The 21,760-nt window shown below is 35.7% G+C and overlaps 1 protein-coding gene across 1 annotated transcript in view; it reads left to right on the top strand.

Annotated features, from left to right (window-relative positions):
* The window catches only part of CDH12 (cadherin 12), a 253,650-nt gene that overhangs the window by 228,563 nt on the left and 3,327 nt on the right, over positions 1–21,760 (top strand). The window contains exons 8-10 of the mRNA XM_004778670.3: positions 11,518–11,639; positions 15,289–15,406; positions 20,417–20,668. Coding sequence (XP_004778727.1) covers positions 11,518–11,639; positions 15,289–15,406; positions 20,417–20,668 — 492 coding nt within the window. The remainder of the gene's footprint in view (positions 1–11,517; positions 11,640–15,288; positions 15,407–20,416; positions 20,669–21,760) is intronic.

The raw sequence follows: 21,760 nt of genomic DNA, 5'->3' as shown, positions 1-21,760 counted from the left end.
TAAAGAATTGGATTTTGTGATAGAATTTTCTGAAGAATTTCATCTGCCTGCATGCCGCATAGTTAACCATGAAGTGATGTTCTTAGACCAAATGAGAAGAAAGCATCTAATTTTTCTGAAATAATAACAATAATAATAATAATAATAATAATAAACTAAAGAATTCTACTAGTTTAATATGCACTAAATTAAGATGAGTGTTATGGTCCACACTGTGAGTGTGAGAAAATGTAAGCTCCAAGATAGTTCATTGTAGCTCCGTGTCACACTAGGCATGGTGACCAAAGAAGATGGAATCCTGGACTCTCTCACTCCAAAACACAATTTCACAAGGACAATTAGTCACTTGCCTAAGTTTATTAGATATATTTTAAGTAAGTTATTAGTTGAACTAGTCAATGTGATTTTCATATGCATAGATAGAGTACAAAATAGTGAAAATTATACATTTGCAATGTACATAAAATTGAGTGGACATTTTTGTTAGTCCATGAGGCACCTGGGTGACTCAGTCATTAAGCATCTGAGTTTGGCTTAGGTCGTGATCCCAGGGTCCTAGGATCAAGCCCGACAATGGGCTCCCTGCTCATCAGGAAGCCTGCTTCTCCGTTTCCCACTCCCCCTTCTTATGTTCTTTCTCTCGCTGTCTCTTTCTGTGAGATAAATAAATAAGATCTTAAAAAAAAAAAGAAAGAAAGAAAGAAAAAGAAAAAGAAAAAAATTTTTGTTAGTCTTGACCTTTATCTATCGTCTATCATCTATCTACCTATTATCTATCTATCTAGACTTGTTCGACTGCTTATCTACTGTAGTTCTATAGTGAATTGGCATGTTTCAGAAATTTGTGTACTGACTGACATCTATTAACTATTAGTATAAAATCACCTCTTTTTTTCATCAAATCAATAATGGGTTTTATTTGCTTTCCAAATACTAATTTCTGTGGTTAGATTAAAGTCACTTGAGAAGAATTTTTAAAATTGTAGAGAGTTTAATATAAAGTGGGAAACAGCACCTACGGTCTTACTGACCATGGGTTAAGAATTCAAGGAAAATATGCTGACGATCGTGGTACCAGTGGGTCATGGTACACAGACCTTTCCTGTTTTATCAGCTGTACTGAACCCACTTTCTTCTCACATTAGTCTGTTTTTGAAAGAATATTTGTTCATTGATATTTTCAATTTGCTAGAAGGCACTAGGCTCTGTGTTAAACTCTGGAGGTTTTAAGATGAATACGAAGCAGTTCCTGCTCTAAAGGAATTCTGAATATCTAAGGCTTTATCTTATTACAAATATTTAAAATTAATGATATGTTTTCTCTAGTGTTTCCATTGGGGGGAAAATTGATTGGTGGTATTTTTAAGGTTTCCTTTTCTTTAGAGATCAGTTTTTGTCACCAACAGCATAGAAAGTAATATTTGACTTTAGCATAGATATATATGAATAATTTAAATCCTCTTTATGAATTGCTCAGTCTAGATTCAGATCATACTACTGTAATTGAACAGAGCTATTATTAGATATGGTTTATCTTAACTTGTAATTTCAAAATGAACTGATTTAAAGAGAAAAGAAGAAAGCTTGTGTTACTTATTCATTGCATCTTGTTCAGTTTGCATTATAATTCAGTTTTTTGTCATAAAAAGCTAAGACTTCATTCTTGAAGTTATTGTAGTTGCAATTTAGTACATAGTCACAAAATTAAATTTTTAACACTGATAGTTATTCAAAAGCAGATGTCATCTTTAAATAAGGAAGACTACCCGTTCCAGCATATTTTAACATACTAGAAACCCTGTGTTTGTCAATGCTTTGCAGTTTTCAAAACATTTTCAACTACTTTTCTCACAGGTCCTTGAAAATATCCTATTATTTGGCTGGTATTTATTGAATATTTAATACATAATTTTAAAAAACCCACCACTTTGACCATTGAATGTAAATGGGATCTCTCACAGTATGGTGACCTCAATAATAGCATAGGCATTACTCTTTGGAATTAAGTATTTTGGGGTCACCTGGGTGGCTCAGTTGGTTAAGCAACTGCCTTCGGCTCAGGATCCTGGGATCTGGTCCAACATCAGGCTCCCCCTGCTCTTCAGGGAGCCTCCTTCTCCTGTTTCCTTTGCCTGCCACTCCGCCTGCCTATACTCTGTCTGTCCAACAAAGAACAAAATCTTTTAAAAAAAGTAAGCATTTTCATGTACATGGGAAGATCTCAGGTGGTGTGCCTCCTTATTCTCTGAGTTAGTTGATAGATATCATGGAGCAGTGAAAAGCATAATGAGACTTGGATTCCAGTCGTGGGTCTGACCAAAAAAAAAAATAAAATAAAATAAAAAATGTAGGGCAGAATTATACCAAAGTTTTCTCACCTTTAAGTATGGAATTATAGATCTGTAATTTTCATACTTGTAGATCATTAGGATACTTTGTCAAATGAAATCTTATATGGAATTCCAGTGTACTACATTGAAGAGAACTATGAATAAAGCCAATGATTTTTCTTTGCTCCTATAAAACTCCTTAGCCCTAAGGAGGATATTATGAGGGACATAAGTTCCTATCAATTCTAACTTCCTTTCAAAATTTTTGAAAAAAAGAAAATTTTCCCATCCATGAGCATGGAATGTTTTTCCATTTATTTGTGTCATCTTCAATTTCTTTCATCAGTGTTCCCTAGTTTTCAGACTACAGGTTTTTTACCTCTTTTGTTAGGCTTTACTATTGCACTGGAACATTAACGAAAAACCTTTTAAAAATAAATAAAATGTAGTTTTCCTAGGATTTATTAGAGGTTACAATGCTAGTTACTAAGGAACCATTCCTAAGAGATTTCTGATTATAGGTCCCCAAAATGGGCATACCTTTGTGTCTCTCCCTTCCAATATGTTCTTCTGACAGTGAAACTAACATTCCTTCAAGAAGTGGGTTCGGTTCTCCTTCCCCTTGAATTTTGAAGTGGACTAGTGACAGCCTTAATAACCTCAGAGGAAATGCATTTCTATGTAACTGTGTTAGGTCATAAATCCAAGAGTTTCTGCTCGAATTTCTCTCATTTTTGAAGTACTTGCTCTTGAGTTTTAGCCACTATGCTGCAAGGAAGCCCAGTCTACATAAAAAGACCATGAATGAGTACTCTTATCTCTACCTCCAGCTAGGCTTTTAGCAAAGCACCAGCATCAAGTACCAGCCATGTGAATAAATGAAACTTTGCATAAGAAAAGCACCAATTCGGGAAGAAATGCAGTCTTCCTTTCTTTTCCCTCCCTCCGTTCCTTCCTTCCTTCCTTTTTCTTTCTTTCTCCTTCCTTCTTCCCTCTCTCTCTCTCCCTTCATCTTTCATTGTTTCATTGTTTCTTACTTGCTTACTTTCTTTCATGGTTTAGGTACATTTCATTTGCTTTCTTCCAAGGTCATTCTACAAAAGAACAGGTGTAATAACTGAAGGCCTGCCTAGGCAAGGGGGTGAGAGCAACTTCCTCTTTCCCACCACCTGTCCCTGTGTTCCTCAGTTGTGTCACTGCTCCTGTGCATGAGGGTAGAGAGCTTACAACTTTCATCACCCACCTTGCCCAGAATGGGACCTACCACCTAGCACCCCCTGCCCTCTGTCCCCTTTCCCACATGTCGATCCTGGTTACAGGTGGCCATGGTAAGAACTGTTGGGATCCAGTAGGAGTTCTGAATCCCAGAAGGCCTTGGGCACAGCCTATGAATACTCCTTCCTCTAATTTGGTGCCCCAGAAATGCTGTTGGGTCCAACACCTCAATCACAGAAGCCAGCAGCACATTCTCTAGGCAGAGAGAACCAGAGCTTCAGACCTTAGCCAGAAGCTGTGCAGGTACATACAGTTTGACTTGAAGGGGCAGTGACCATTCTCCCACATGAAGAACTGGCATTGGATGGTCCAAGCCTTGAAGTTCCTGATGAGTTGCTTCTTCTCAGCCTCCTGGGTCAGCCAGAGTTTGTTGGGGGTGATGTAGCTAGAATGGACATGGTGCTGGGGACAGGCCTTCATAATGTCTTCTGGGAAGTCCCGTCACCTCTTTTGCTGGGGTGCATAAGTGCCTAGGCAGTGGGTGTGGATGAAGTTGGGCAGGAGGCCTCTGATTCGTCCCACACCTTGTCCATTCAGATACCACAGATGAAACCCTGACTTCCTGCTTCCTCTCAAGGTCCAAGCACTGAAATGGGGCCTTAAGCTCCTAGGAAGGGTCTGCCTTTGGCTGAGAGTGCTGGGAATAACTATGATCCCTATCAGCAGATAATGGAGACAGGGAGTTCTGGAAACTGTCACCAGCCTCCTCACCCTGCTGACCAACCCCTCTAGATCAGGATCGGTGCCTCAGCAGGCCCCTGATCAGCTGCAATGCATAGGAACAGAGGGTAGGTAAATGGACTCAGAGCCCCCATTCCAGGCTGCCTGTAGCTATGGAGGCTGATAGCTGTATCTATCTCCATAGAAACAGAAGCCTCCCTGGAAATATCTGCAGACCTTGGATACCTTCCTGTAGTGAGTAAAGCAGCAGCTGGACCCCTAGTGACAGACCCTGTGGGCAAGATTTCTGCATTGTGGGAGCAGGGGCTACTTGTGTTATGAGGCCCTGCTGGGACCATTCCAGCTCAAGCCCTAGTGAGAATCTTTTCTTTACTATATATTTTAATATTTTTATTACCCAGATTAGTTATCTATTGTTACATGATAAATTATCATAGAGTTTCTTTGGGTCAAGAATTCTGAAAGGGTTCATTTATTTATTTATCATTTGGATTTTATTTATTTAAAAGAGAGAGGGGTGCCTGGGTGGCTCAGTGGGTTAAGCCTCTGCCTTTGGCTCAGGTCATGACCTCAGTGTCCTGAGATCAAGCCCCGCATTGGGTTTCTGTTCAGCTGGAAGCCTGCTTCCCTCTCTCTCTCTGCCTACCTCTCTTCCTACTTGTGATCTCTGTCAAATAAATAAATAAAATCTTTTAAAAAAATAAATAGAAGAGAGAGCAAGAAAGAGGGAGCACGTACGAGCGGGGAGGGAGGGGCAGAGGGAGAAGCAGGCCCCCCCACTGAGACTATGACCTGAGCCGAAGGTAGACACAACTGATTGATCCACCCAGGCATCCCTGAAAGGGTTTGTCTAAAAAAAGAATGGCTTAATATCTCCTCCATGAAATCTGGGAGACTTGACAGCTCTGGGTCTGGAATCTTCTGAAGACTTCAGAAACCCAAAGTCACTAAAACCTTTTGCTTTCTGCAGCTAATCCAGCAATATCAAGGAGCAATATCAGCCTTATTATCAAAGAAGACAGCATATTTGGGATTCGTTCAGGTTGTTGTAACACATGTCACTATTTTGTTGTTGAAGTAATTTTTATAGTATGGATATGTCACACAATGTTTTTCCATTCACCGAAGATAGACATTCGCATTGTTGTCAGTTTTGAAGTGTATACATAATACTTCAATGTGCATTTGAACACAGGTTTTTGTGTGGACGTTTCTTTCATCCTCTTGGGTAGAAACTTAGGAATTGTTGCATTTAAGTTTATGTTGAATGTTTACAGAAAGTTCCAACCTGTTTTCCAAAGTGAATTTTCTGTTTCCATCACCACCAACCCTTTCCATCAACAGCCCATTTTATTTCTCTAAGCAATGATTTGTGAATTTCTGTTTATAAGTCCTGCAATTATTTTGTTAAATTTATTCCCATATATTTTATTATCTTTGGTTTTATTGTGAATTGAGTTTTTTCTGTCTCAGTTTCATTCTTTCCAATCTGGATACTTGATTTTTTTTTAAATTTTATTTTCATTTGATTATACAATGGTGAATATACGTGTCAAGAACAGCCATTTCTACCTGTGCCCAATGTTAGAGAGAAAGCACTCACTCTTTCACTGTTGAGTCTGACATTAGCTGTAGGATTCTTATAGACAGACGAGATCAGATTGAAGATCTTGCCTCCTATTTGTCACTCTTTTCTTTTTTAAATTAATATATAATGTATTATTTCAGTCTTACATAATTCACAGCACTCACCATAGCACATACCCTCCCCAATGTCCATCACTCCGCCACCCCATCCTTCACAAACCCCCACCTCCAGCAGCCCTTAGTTTGTTTCCTGAGAGTAAGAGTCTTTTATGGTTTGACTCCCTCTCTGGTTTCATCTTGTTTCATTGTTCCCTCCCTTCCCCTATGATCTTCTGTCTTGTTTCTCAAATTCCTCCTATCAGTGAGATCATATGATAATAGTCTTTCTCTGATTGACTTATTTTGCTTAGCATAATACCCTCTAGTTCCATCCATGTTGTTGCAGATGCCGAGATTTGGGGATATTCGATGGCTGCATAATATTATGTTGTGTGTGTGTGTGTGTGTGTGTGTGTGTGTGTATGACATCTTATTTATCCATTCATGTGTTGATGGACATCTAGGCTCTAGATGACTTTTTAAAAATTATGAATGGATGTAAGATTTTGTCAAATACTAATTCTGAATCTATTTGAGACTGCCATGGATTTTTTGTTTGTTTGTTTGGATTCTTCTATTAATATAGTTAGTTGGATTGGTTATTCTTGGACATTAAATTAACCTTACATCCTCAGGATAAATGCCATTTTGTCACTGTGTAGCAATTTTATAGTATGCTCTGAAACTGATTTGTTAATATTTTGTTAAGGAATTTTTATGCTTATGTTTATGAGTGGTATTAGCCCATATTGTTTTGTTGTGTATTGTTTTCTTATGATGTTTTTCATTGGCTTTAGTAGCAGTATACATAGAATGAATTGGTGTTTCCTTTTCCATTTTCTGAAAGTTTGTGAAGAATTGGTATTATGTGGTCTTTAAATAGTTGATAGAATTCCCCCAGTGAGGTGCCTGGGTGTCTCAGTCAGTTAGCCGTCTCCCTTCAGCTCAGGTCATGATCCCAGGGTCCTGAGATCCAGCCCTACATCCAGTTCTCTACTCGACAGGGAGTCTGCTGCTCCCTCTGCCTCTGCCTGCTGTTCCCCCAGTTTGTGCGTGCTCTCTCTTTCTTCAAATAAATAAATGAAATCTTTATCTTTAAAAATAAAAATAAAATCTCCAAAAAATTTCCAAAGTTTTAAAAAAAAAAAGAAGAAGAAGAATTCCCCCAGTAAAGGCACGTGTGTGAGATTTTTCTTTCTTGGGAGATTTTTATTTTTATATAAACATATAATATATTTTTATCCCCAGGGGTACAGGTCTGTGAATCACCAGGTTTACACACTTCACAGCACTCACCAAAGCACACACCCTCCCCAATGTCCATAACCCCACCACCCTCTCCCAACCCCCCTCCCCCCAGCAACCCTCAGTTTGTTTTGTGAGATTAAGAGTCACTTATGGTTTGTCTCCCTCCCAATCCCATCTTGTTTCATTGATTCTTCTCCTATCCCCTTAACCCCCCATTCTTGGGAGATTTTTAATTACAACTTGATTTTATTCATTTGCTGAAGGCCTATTAAGGTTTTGTATTTTAAAGGTCAGTGTTGGTAATTTGTGTCTTTCTAGGAATTTTTTCAGTTCATTTATGTTGACAAGTTTTGGGCATAAATTTATAATATTCTTTATAGTATTTTAACTCATTTATAATAAACAGTGATTTTCCCTTTATTCCTTTTTTTAAAAGATTTTATTTATTTTTATTTTGAAGATTTTATTTCTTTTTTGACAGGCAGAAATCACAAGTAGGCAGAGAGGCAGGCAGAGAGAGAGGAGGAAGCAGGCTTCCTGCTGAGCAGAGAGTCCATGAGGGGCTTCATCCCAGGACTCTGGGATTATGACCTGAGCCGAAGGCAGAGGCTTTAACCCACTGAGCCACCCAGGCACTCCTTATTCCTTGTTTTTGAAATTTGGGCTTTACTTTTTGTTTTCTTAATCGAAACTATACTTGAAAATACTACTAATAAGGAAATTCTAACTCAGACTGACTCAGAAAGCTCAGGGAGCTTATGAGATACCATCAAGGGATGGAGAAAGAACTTTTGAAGGCACAGGGGATAAAAACAAAATGATTTCTTGATTAGATTATGTGAGCCAAAAACCATTAATAAGCTGGTTATTAAATATAAAAAACATGCATCAATAATAATTAGAATTTAAATGATTTGATGACAAAGAAGACAGCAATTAGTCATGTAAGATTTTGTTTTTTTAAAATTCACTAAATTTAGGGATGCCTGTGTAGCTCATTCCATTAAGTATCTGCCTTCAGCTCAGGTCATGATCTCAGGATCCTAGATCTAGTCCCACATTAGGCTCCTTGCTCAGGAAGGAGCCTGCATCTCCCTCTGCCTGCTGCTCCCCCTGCTTCTGCATGCTCTCTCACTCTCCCTCTCTGTTGAATAAATAAATAAATTATTTAAGTTTAAAAAAAAAAAATAAAATAAGGGGCGCCTGGGTGGCTTAGTGGGTTAAAGCCTCTGCCTTCGGCTCAGGTCATGATCCCTGGGTCCTAGGATTGAGTCCCACATGGGGCTCTCTGCTCAGCAGGGGGCCTGCTTCCTCCTCTCTCTCTGCCTGCCTCTCTGCCTACTTGTGATCTCTGTCTGTCAACAAATAAACAAAATATTTTAAAAAATAAAATAAAATAAAATTTACTAAATTTATATTTGAAACTTTCCCCTAAGTATTCAGTGATAACTAGTTTCTACATGGCGAAAATGTTATAATGCTCATGCTAAATCGTGACTAAACAAATTTTATCATCGCTGTCCCAAATACAGATTAGATGACCCTAATGAAAAAGGGTCATTAGTTCCTCAACATAATTTTCTGAATTATATGCATAAATGAAAAAAAATCTATATGACTCCAACAAACTGCATTTTCTTGTTAAAAATTCATTGCTTAAGTATGGTAGTTCTTGAACAGAAATGTTACTGCTTCCCAAATTGGCTTGCCCCTCTGCCCCTCCCCAACTCATGCTCTCCCTCTCTCTCTCAAATAAACAAACAAAATCTAAACACAAATGAACAACACACACAAAACTCTCTTCTTTATATGGCCTCAGGACTTGTACTTTATATACCATACAAAATAGAAAGTGGAAACTGATTTTTATGTTGGCAGAAATTGAATAGGCTAAATAATTCACATAAATTCCTAAACTAATCTGTAATATTAATTTGTTGTCTATTTTTTCAATAGCTACATAAATTTTAGTTGTTTTCTAATACACAATATATACTCGAGTTTAAGAGCATGAACTTGGTACTAGAACCCCATCTTGTTACCTCCAACTTGTGATTTTTGGAAGAGTCACATCCCCCTTCTGTTCCTCAGAGATCCACAAGCAATAATAGGGATAATAATAGTGTCTACAACAGAGTTACTGTGAACCTTAAAAGAGTTAATCTATGTAACATATTTTATTATAGGTACACTGTAAGCATTATAAAATATTAAGCATATACTTTTAAAATTCTGTTGTTATTTTTGATAATTTCCAATTTCTTCTTAGGAAAGTGAACGAAGTTTAACTAAATCATTGAATTTTAACTACATATTATGCTATAGGAGTAATTGATACCACAAATAGTTACAGAGCTAGATAATCTCCAAGACGTGCACTTGGTAATGAATAATGTAATTTACCAAAGGGGAGCTAACATTTTGTAAAATACCAACACTTATTTAATACAACAAACCTATGAATTTGGGACTGTAATACGTGTGTTTTATAGGGAGAAACCAAGTTAAAGGTAGATTAAATAACTTGTGAAAACAGACAACATTTTCTACCAAATAAGATAATTCTCTGTGGCCAATATTAATTTTTAAATCATAGATACTTTCTGCATCCATCTCCCAAGATTACCAATATACCTTCTATAAGCACATCCGCTATTACTTTGTGTTATCTTTGTGTGTCCTGGTACGCGATGATGGGTTTCGCAGCATCATATGTGAATATGCAAACATTTATTATAATACTATTTTAGTGTTTATTGTTTTCTTTTTTATTTTTTTATTTATTTATTTTTTAATTTTATTTATTTATTTGACAGAGAGAAATCACGAGTAGACAGAGGCAGGCAGAGAGAGAGAGAGGGAAGCAGGCTCCCTGCTGAACAGAGAGCGGGACTCGATCCCAGGACCCTGAGATCATGACCTGAGCTGAAGGCAGCGGCTTAACCCACTGAGCTACCAAGGCGTCCCTGTTTTCTAATAAATTTTAGCACAGCAGGATAGTGGAGAGTTGGCAGAATCAGTCATGTGTTGAGATTTTGTATGCTTCTTCCAAAGAATCCAGATAGAGGTCTCAAAGAATACTAATATTACGACTCCTCAGCAGCACTGCAGATGAAGGTTTAATACCTATGCCAATCCATAGAGAAGGTCTGGTGGCATGTACATGGTATTTGGATTTCCATAGTACTGGATTTGAATATTAATTTCTCATTCCCCTAAATGTGTGACTCTATACAAGGTCCTTCAACAATTTGGGGCAGTTTATCCATCTGTAACATTTCATATGGTAAAATTTTATAGTAAAAAAGGTAAACTGTGCATGCTAGGCCTTACTAATTTAATTGTTTTGAGTCTTCAGCAAATGACAGGGAAGCAGGTTATATATCAAGGTCTGGGGCTGAAACTTGTGATGGGTCTTGGTAGTTTTTCAAAACAACACTTTTTTTTTTTTTTAATATACTGTGGGAAGAAAATCTTGTTTATTCTTTCTTTTCTTATCACCAGCAAGTCATTTCAGTGTGTATCCTAGCTTTCCATAATCTATGTCTTCTACTTCCTTAAGTCTGTTTTTTAAATCTTTATTTATAAAAAGCCCTCTCTCCTTCATTTTCCTTGTAATTTATCATCCTTTTCAGGAAGAATCATTTTGAAAGAACTTTTTAAATGTGTAGAAGATCCTACCCAATGAAGTTTTAATTATATGGACACAACATAGAAAACATGTTTGATCCAGTGAAAATTGGTGAAAGTTTCACTATTGGTGAAAGTTGGTTCTGTGAACCAACTCTGGTATGATGGCTACTGCTTGATAAAATACTAGCTAGGCAGTTGCCCTTAACTTCGGTGGTGTGTGAATTTCAGGGATAAACACTAGTATGATGCACAGCTAGTGCTCCAACAGCAAAACATTGATACCTTACTCACCCATCCTTTTATCATTTATATTTGGCACATGGCAGAGCTTCCCATAAAGGAAGGGTCATTTAGATTTATAATGGCTGATTTGAAAAAGTAATAATAAGGGATGCATGGGTGGTTGGTTAAGCTTCTGACTCTGATTTTGGCTCAGGTCATGATCTCAGGGTCTGGGATGCAACCCTGCATTGGGCTCTGTGCTCAGCAAGGAGTCTGCTTGTCTCTCTCCCTCTGTGTTCCCTACTCCACCTCAATAGACACTCTCTCCGAAATAAATCCTTTTTTTTTTAAATTAAAAAAAAACAATTTAATACTATTTAGTATAAGAGCAATAACTGACCTGATTTTGTAATTGTCTGTTTTCTTTTTATGTTTTCAACAGGTAACCCATTATTAAGCAGTAAAGTCAACATATTGATTAATGTCTTAGATGTCAATGAATTTCCTCCAGAAATATCTGTGCCGTATGAGACAGCTGTGTGTGAAAATGCCAAACCAGGACAGGTATCTTATCAATATTGTTAACTAATAACATAAAAAGACCTACTATATGCATCTGTTTCAGGGTATAAGACCACACATAAATGCATGCACACACACATACACACACACACGTCAATATCGATATCAACATTGATATTGATAATGATCGAGGGATAGGTAGATTTTTTTCCCTGGTTCATATGTTTTCATAAAAAAAAAACCACAGGGAATATTAAACTTATAACTAGGGGTGCATTTATGGATGTAGAAGTAACATCCCAAGGGATAAAGTGATGATGGCCTAGTGAATATTCTTTATATAGCTAAAAAGTCTAAGATTACAAATCTGCTCTATTTTCACTCTTTGAATGTGGAATTTCTATGGAATCTGTGACCATAAACCTAGTAAGCAAACAACTTTAGAGTGCGTTCTTCTAGAGTGTTTCTTGCTTTGCTCACATGCTTTATGAAAGGGTATCTCAGAAAAGCTCTGTAGCCCATTAAAAATGTAAGGCTTCTTTCTCTAGTGGTCTTGAGTAGAACATCTAGGTTATTCAAAATCTTTGAATTACATTTTCCTTATTAAGTCAATATTGCTCTGGTTCTAATGGAAGAGGTCACGAGCGATGACCACATGGTTATAAAAGTTACTGTCAGAATCCTAGATTTAATGTGATTGTTGGTGTTGGGTAGCCAGGTTTTTTTTTTTTCCTAGACTATTATAGATGGATGAATAAAATAACATAATGTGTTATAGTATGATATGATTATATGATATAATGAATGAATCAATCATGAAAAAATGATGAGAGTATGTCATGAAATAAGAATATGATTAATCCAATACCGTGCACCTAAGTTTCAAAGGAAAAATATATCAGTATGCTTGGTTCATTTTGTATTTTAACCACCTTTAAATAGCATAGCTATTCATTTAATTTAAATGAATTTAAAATTTAAAGTTTTAATTACTACTAAAATATCTTGATATTTGAAATAATATCTTTATTGAAAAAGGTTATTCTTTAATATTCAGTATTTGTTTCAATTTGAATGTTTTATACTAGAAAATCTGTTTATATGTAGAAAAATCTGTTCGATAACCCTAATCCTGTGATGTCCAGTAGCTATGTAGTTATTAAATTAAAATTAAATAAAATTAAAAATCAGCATTCTCCTTATTACTAGCCACATTTCATTTGCTCAATGGCTGTATGTAATAAGTGGCTACCACTTTTTTTCCATATAGATATAAAATATTTCCATCACTACAGAAACTTCTAGTGGACTGTGCTGCTCTAGTCCTTTCTCTGATAATTTGGGGAAAGTATTAACTTTATTAAAACATGACTTATTTATAGAAAAATTTGCATCCTTAATTTTGAATAGACACAGAAATACATTAAAATGAAGTATTAGCCCTTTATCCCCTTAAATGCACCCACAATTTACATGGGATAAGGCCAGTGCCCACTTCAGTATCTAAAAGAGTAGATGCTACATCAATGTTTAAACAAATAATAAACCAGTTTGGTTATTTGAGAAGTTACAAGAGGTTTTCTGAAATTCCATAACTTAGCAATTTCTCACTTTCCAGATCCTTCCAACCTCACCCCCAAAACCCAATCTTCTATTTTTTAGGTAGTTTAGGATATTAATTATTTTATATTGATCAGACTCTTATAATGCACCAAATGAAAGTCTTTCGGAAATAGAACTCCATTTGATGCTTCCTTGCTTGTCTGGTAAATTGAAGAGTTTAAAAAGTTGGGAAAAGTAGAAATGACCCAAAATAACTTGGTTTTCTTAGATCTGGACAAAGTGGTGGACAAAGTGGTAAGCAATCTGTGTGGGGTCCTTGGAAGCTCTTGTTCTAATAAATGCCTATTGGGTTTTCTACTGGGCCACATTTGTTCCTTAAGTTTTGGGGGAGTATGGTATGTGAGAATTTTCTGCTTTTAACCCAAGGCATTTTAGCCTTTGTGTAGGAACTATGCATAGGAACTCTCTATCTCTTCTGGCCTATAATTGGATATATATGTATGTATGCATGTGTTATCTATCAAGAGACAAAAGAGAAAAGAGAAAAAGATGATGCTACTTAAATCAACAATAATATATATAGTGAATTACTGTAGTAGGAGATTCTTTTTTTTCCTTAGGGCAATGACTCCCAAGTGTCAATTCCAGATAAGTGCCTGTTTATGCCAAAACTTTCTTCTCTGTCTGCTGTTTGAAAGGACATTGCTTCATTCTAAAGTTATGTTCTTGATATTTTTTGATGTTAAATAACTTTAATTTAGTAAATGATTATGCTACCTATAGTAGTTAAAGGCAAAACTAAACACCTGGCAAACCAATCCCCTAATAATTTACAGAAAATCAATGGATGGGATATAATGATCTGACTGAACATATGAGTTTAGGTGAAGTTACATAAGTTGAAGTTTTATAGAACTGTGACCAATTCCCACTGCATCAGGGAACTGAAATTCTCATTAGAAAACCGATTTGTCAAATTAGAAATTACTAATATAGCACCAGGCCCTCAAAGGCACTGAATATATGCTTGTGTGTGAGTGTGTGCACATGCCCTCAACTCTATGGGGAGGTAGAACATAGTAAGGAGATTGAGTTTTAGCCGTGGAATGAAAACAAGAGGTCGTAAATAAATTACATATTAAAAAAAATAAATCATGTACTTAAAGGTATCAATCTAAGAACAAAAGATGTATGCTTTTGCCCTCCATGACCAAGACACAGTACCTGAAGTGTAAGGTCTTCCTTTGGTAAATTCAAATTTCGTCTAAGGGAGTAACAACCTGAGCATACTCTACTCTCACTCTCTTCTACACACATTTCCTGAAATTCTTTCTGGCGCAAAGCCATTAGATATATTAATAAATGCAACCTCAAAGGTATTATAATTTGCTTATCTATGTAGTGAATTAGCAATTTCACAGTTTGGCTCTCAGAAGTTATTTTTAATCTCCAAATTCTTAAGGGCATTTTCTTGAAGTATCAGAATTTTAACTACTAAACACACAACCAATGGAAGCGATTTCAGAAAAAATTTGAAACCGGGCTGCTAGTGCTTACTTCTTAAAAAAACTTTACGAAAATACACTTAGCATTCTTGCTCACTGGGGAAAAACAAACATAAGGATAAAAACAGATTTACATCCTTTGTATTGCTCTTTCTCATCATTTTATTTATTTATGAAAATAAAATGCAATCTCACAAACAAAACTACACTAAAATTTTGCTATCTCAAGGGCTTTTAAATAATCAGAGATTTTCTTTCCAGTAAGCATTTTCATATTTAGGTTAGAAAGCATGTATTTTATTTAGTTTAAAATGCAAGCAAGTGCATTTTAATTTTATTTTGCTTATTAGTGAGAATTTTCAATGGTGTTTTTTAGTTATGCAGATATTGATTTGGAATTGCCCCATACTCTGTAATTATACTTAAGCCATTTATGAACTGTAAAAGTTTAGATATTTGTTCATAAAAATTATTTGTAAATAATTGGCCTACTGATATGAATCCTAAAAATGTCATTTCTATCTCCTTGCATGCATCATTGGGTAAACTTATTAGCCTGGTGTATGTAAAGCTCCCTTTGAAACTCATGACTGACTTCAAGTTTCACCTCAACTTTGTTTCAGATAATTCAGATAGTCAGCGCTGCAGACCGAGATCTTTCTCCTGCTGGGCAGCAATTCTCCTTTAGATTATCACCTGAAGCTACCATCAAACCAAATTTTACAGTCCGTGACTTCAGAAGTAAGTTTACCACGTAAAAAAAACTTACCTCTTATAATGTAACTTTGTAAAAGGACACAAAGATAGAAATCAATGTTTTTCTAAAAGCACTCAAGTTCATAAAATATGAAAATCCATCTATAGGAAATATAAAATTCTATAGCTAGCAGTAAATTAAATATTTAATCTATATAGATTGTATCTAATGAGGCAAATTGCTTCCATTTATAATGTGGACAGTCCCTTAATGAGTTAAGCAAAACCAGCCAATCTGGGAAATTGAATGCTTTCTATGTTTTAAATATGTCATTTGTTCCACCTGCACATTACTTGCACAAATGAATGGATAACTTAACTGGTTTATTTGAATGACACAGAGTACAGCACAGGTTAAGAACGCAGGCTTGTAATGAGAATGACAGAGGTTCTCTTTCCCACTCCGTTATGTCCTCAGTGGCAGATTCTCAGTGTAGTAAGCTATGCTAAATAATTTTAAAATCATAGGTGTACTGAATCAATGGCATATTATTTATATTAAATAAAATAATGCATGCAAATTCCTTTAATGCAATACCCAAGGTGATTTTACTTACTGTCCCAACGGAACTACAGAAATCTGCATTTCCATCTCTGCCACCAATGCTGCTACCATCACCACCACTGCTATTGCTACTAATACTATCAGATCTACTGGGAGACTCATAAAAATGCAATGGACACAGGATTACAAATATTAAAGCTAACTACTGGTCAATTGTTCTCACATTATTAGTTCTGTAACTGTGGATATTTTATCCCTTCTAAATTTCCATAGTTATGAGTTTGGGATTAGAAACATCTGACTTCAGAGTATTGGATAGTACAAAAGCTAATTTCTTACTAAATTCTATCCTTAGAGACAAAAGAGCCAATTGTGATGACGATGATGATGATGATGATGTTGGTGATGGGATGGATAGAAGTCAAAGGATGGCTGAGAAAATTGACTTTTCTGCAAATATTTAGAGGAAGGATATCAGACATTTTGTCACAGAAGGGAATTCAGAAGAATTTGCTTCATCCAACAGTGTAATGTGAGGAATGTGTATAAAGGCAACAGGGTCCCAAATATGAGAAGTCTTCTAAGTAGAGAGACCACATATTTTGTTAAGAAAACTAGAACACTATAGAGAATAGAAGTGGACAATATTAGTAATTTTAATTAGAACAGCTCACCTAAAATAGGGCTGTCCAAGACAAATCAGACCCTGTGCTCATTCTAACTACCTGCCTTTTGAAAGGGTTATAACTTAAATCCAGTGACTTCAAAAGTCTTTGTAAGATTTACGAGAGCATAGAGGCGCCTGGGTGGCTCAGTGGATTAAGCCGCTGCCTTCAGCTCAGGTCATGATCTCAGGGTTCTGGGATCGAGCTCCACATCGGGCTCTCTGCTCAGCAGGGAGCCTGCTTCCTCCTCTCTCTCTGCCTGCCTCTCTGCCTACTTGTGATCTCCCTTTCTCTGTCAAATAAATAAATAAAATCTTAAAAAACAAAAAAGATTTACGAGAACATAATATGTTCAGATTTGCATTAGGGAATCAGTTTGGCTGTAGTAAGAGAAATATAATAGGAGGATTTAGGATTATTTCTGAAGCTATTGCAGGAGTGGGTGAGCGGATATTAAATTAGGGCAATGTCTAATGGAGATATATGGATAGAGAGAGAATTCACAGGGCTTAATGCTAGATTGCCTACATTCCGTATGTAAATACTATGGAGAAGAAAACTAACCATTCTTTCAGGATGAAAGAATGATGGTCCCATCATTCAGGAACATAGAATGACTATTTACCCCACTGTATCTTTGCTGGAAAGTAATCTTTGCTGGAAAATATATATCTGATTAATCATGATAACATGAATCAGATCATATTGCCTCATAGCGTAGTGTTTTCTCACAGCTTGAATATTGTTTGCTATTCATTTGCCATTTACTATATACCTTCTTTTATCTAAAGTTATATTTTAAGTATAAGTGTAAGTTTTTAAAAATAATAGAAACATTTTTGAACCTCACATATTTATCTTTTAAAAAAAATTCCCCTTGGAGCTAGAACATTTAAGTTCTCACTTAGCAAATTTCACTTCTATAATACAGTGGTATCAACTATAGTCACTGTGTTATACATTAGACACCATCAGGCCTTATTCATCTTATAATCAAGAGTTTGTATCTTTTTATCAATCTTTCCCCATTTTCTCCACCCTGGGCCCCTGACAACCACATTTCTACTGTCTGCTTTTAGGAGTTCCTTTTTATTTTTTTTAATCTTTTTTTAGATTCCACATGTAAATTTTACCATGTACAGCATATCTTTTTCTTTTCCTAGCTTACACCACTTGGCATAATGCCCTCCAAGTTAATTTGTTTTGCCACAAATGACAATATTTCCTTCTTTCTTATAGCCAAATAATACTCCATTGTGGGAATATATATATTTATAGTTTATATGATATGTATTAACTTTTCCTCTTTCTTCAGTAGAAACTATATTAAGAATGGACATGACGTTTAATATCTTTTTTTCCCCACCATGTACAGCACAATGAATTTTGTATGCTCATATCTCAATAATAATAATAGATTGAAAATACAGTAATCCCCCCCCTCCCTGTTAGGGGATAATTGTCCAAGACACCTAGTGGATGCTTAAAACCAAACCACAGATAGTACTGTACCCTGTATATTCATATCTTTTACTATAGACACATACCTATGATAAAGTTTAATTTATAAATTAGGCACAGTAAGTAACTAACAGCAATAACAATAAAATAAAACAGCTGTACAAATATGCTTTAATAAAAGTTACATAAATAGGATCTCTCTCTTTCTTAAACTACTTCATACTGTACTCACCCTTCTTCTTGTGATGATGTAAGATGATAAAATGCTTACATGAGTAGATGAAATGACCTTTGGACTGTACATCAGGAAGTGGATCAGCTGCTTGCAGGCCAAGGTTGACTGAAATCAGAGAAAGTAAAACCATGGATGAGGGGGGGAGGGGGCTACTGTAAACTTAACAAAAGGGTAGGATGTCCTTTGTTATAATGCATTCAGGAACATTGAATCCATGGTTCCTCAAGTGCCTATATATCAGTTTCTCTAACCCCTATTTTTATTAATAATTTTCACCCAGATTTCAAACTTTAGTCTTGACTGTTCCTTTTCCTCAGACTCAAGTACTCAAATCAGTTGCTGAAGATTTCAATGTTAATTCAACGAGTCCCCATTTCTTTATTCCTACTGTCATCAAAAGTACCCGGTATTACTAAATCTCACTGGGAATATTATAATTGACATTTGGCATCTTGATGTTTTGTTTTCCAATTTAAAAAATTTCCTCTATATAATGACAAAGTCATCTTCCCATGTAAAATGGTCTTTTTTTTTTTTAAGATTTTATTTATTTATTTGACAGACAGAGATCACAAGTAGGCAGAGAGGCAGGCAGAGAGAGAGGGGGAAGCAGGCTCCCTGATGAGCAGAGAGCCCGATACGGGACTCGATCCCTGGATTCTAGGATCATGACCTGAGCTGAAGGCAAAGGCTTAATCCACTGAGCCATCCACGTGCCCCAAAACAGTCTTATCAAGTAAAATTTTCTCAATGAAATGAGTCTAGAGAAGCTGCTTAATTTTTAATTGTTGAATCTAGAATATACAAAGAGACAAATGGAATATTATTGAGATAATAACATTTTTCTGACTTACCTATATATAATATATATAATATATATTAGTTTTAATGATTCCAAAGTCGATATTATGTATGGCTCTAATAAACTAAATATTATCGTGCTTTTATAATAACAAAATATTTCAAGGAGTTACTTTAATAGACACAAAATATGAAATGGTGTTATGGATAAAACCAAATTCCCACTTCTATATGTAGAAATAAAAGAAGTAAAGAACAAAAGCATGTAAAATAATACTTTTAATAGCAGTATTAATTGCATTTATATAAAAACTAAAATATTTATTGCCTTGAATCATTCTAAGTAAATATTACTATTGTTGATTTTGTCAGAACTAAAATGAATTATTTTTGTCTTTATATTAAAATGCTGATTACTGTAATTTATTATGCTTAAAATTTTAATGAATTTTTTTTAAAGATTTCATTTATTTATTTGACACAGAGAGAGAGAGAGATCACAAGTAGGCAGAGAGGCAGGCAGGTCGGGGGTGGGGGGAGGCAGACTCCCTGCTGAGCAGATAGCCTGATGTGGGGCTTGATCCCAGGACCCTGAGATCATGAACTGAGCCGAAGGCAGAGGCTTTTAACCCACTGAGCCACCCAGGTGCTCCTGAATCTTGATGTTTCTAACACACTTTATTTTTTTTTTCCATTTTCCATGTACAAAGTGAAAGATGTATATACACACACACACACACACTCTCATGCACACACACACACACACACACACACATGCATATATACACTTACATGCACAAAAGTGAAAGATATGCATATATACATCTATGCATTTTTTTTTTACCATATAATCATAAATACAGATTTGGGAAAAATTAAAAAATCAAATGCTAAATTGATATTTGTTGTATTTTAAAGAACGGGTTCTTAGGTGAGATATTTTGCAGACCCATGCTTTGTAATCTCTGCTCTTTCATCACGTAAGCAAACACCCACAGATACGCTTTTTTCTCAATGAGATTTTGATGTTAAAAAAAATGGGTCAACACACATGCACACACGTGGGTTAACACAGCATACCTCTAGTCTCATAAACAGTTTTATATTCTTTCTGAATTGAAAATTTAATTCTTACACCAGACAAGGTTAATGTTTCTTCTTTTCTTAAGGGTTATTTTGATTGCATTTGATTACATTTGGCACTTTCATAATAATAAAAGAAAGAATTAAAATACTGATGCCTTTTTGGTATATTTAACCTATACCAAATTTAAGATCTGAAGTGAAGCTTTTAGTAACCCTCTTATCACAAATGTCATGTTTTGTAGACAACACAGCTGGAATTGAAACCCGAAGAAATGGATACAGCCGCAGGCAGCAGGAGTTGTATTTCCTCCCTGTTGTAATAGAAGACAGCAGCTATCCTGTGCAGAGCAGTACAAACACAATGACTATTCGAGTTTGTAGATGTGACTCTGATGGGACCATCCTGTCTTGTAATGTGGAAGCAATTTTTCTACCTGTGGGACTCAGCACTGGGGCTTTGATTGCAATCCTACTGTGCATTGTTATACTCTTAGGTTGGTTTCAATATTAATCACATATTCTCTCTCTCTCTGTCTCTCCCTATCTCCTCTCGCTTGTCTCTTCACAATGTACCGTGTAAATCAGATTTTCTTCATGAAGATGTCACATCTGGATAGAAGGAAGATGGTCTCTATTGAATGATATTTTTATTAATGCTAATTTTCTAATATCTAAATATCAGAACACAAAACTATGGTCAAGCCCTTGGGGATTTTCAACTAATAAGAGCTGGTGGCCCTTGCCACAGTGAAATTTTCTGTAACAAACATCCCACATACGGCAGTGGGTTTTTTAAAGTGTTTTTTATTTTTTTTAATTCATGGTACATTCCAGTAATTGTTGCTATCTCATAAGATATTATATAATCTTCAAAAATATACTACATGAACAGTAGCTCTCAAATGCCAGTTCAATAAAAGCAGAAAAGGAAAGAACAGGAAAGGAGTGAGAGAAAGTGAAAACCCCCCCAAGTTTGCTTTTTTTTTTTCCTCTTTAAACTGCCAGCCAAAAGCAGTTCTTATTCCACTTTTCTCATATCTCCTCACATCAAAATTCTAACCATTCCCACTAGAACAGCACACACTGAAATATCTAGAAGCATTGCAAGGGAAAAGGACTGAGGTAATGTATTCTGTAACATCTCTGTAAGAATTAATATAAATCTACTTTAGGGGTTTCCCTCTTCCATCAATTCTGTTCAGCTGGTTCCTTTCATTTATTAATTCACTGGCAGATTCCCAAAACCAGAGAGAGCTTTTCTGTTTTGCCAGTGATTTCTTTAAATTCTAATGGAACAGAGGTACAATTGGACATCGTGGAATCCATTTATACATGCTTCACAAATGTAGATACACACCTCTATCTTAAGATTTAAAAAAAACTCCAAAAAACAAAAAACTAGGATTTAAAGCATGGAGTAAGGTATTACATCATAATTTATGGAGAACATTCTTCAAGTGAGAAGCTCATGTTAGTTTGCAGATTGAAGTTCTAGTCCAATTTGCTTAGTATCAACATTAATTCCACACAAGTGACTCTCATATACAGAAGAAAAGTTTCCTTTCTGTCCTTATAATTCATAAGAA

This window comes from Mustela putorius, unplaced genomic scaffold (genome assembly GCF_011764305.1).
Source record: "Mustela putorius furo isolate JIRA1106 unplaced genomic scaffold, ASM1176430v1.1 tig00000589_pilon_pilon_pilon, whole genome shotgun sequence".
Taxonomy (NCBI): Eukaryota; Metazoa; Chordata; class Mammalia; order Carnivora; family Mustelidae; genus Mustela; species Mustela putorius.
The sequence above is the reverse complement of the archived record's forward strand: the minus strand, read 5'-3'. Positions and strand labels throughout refer to the sequence as shown.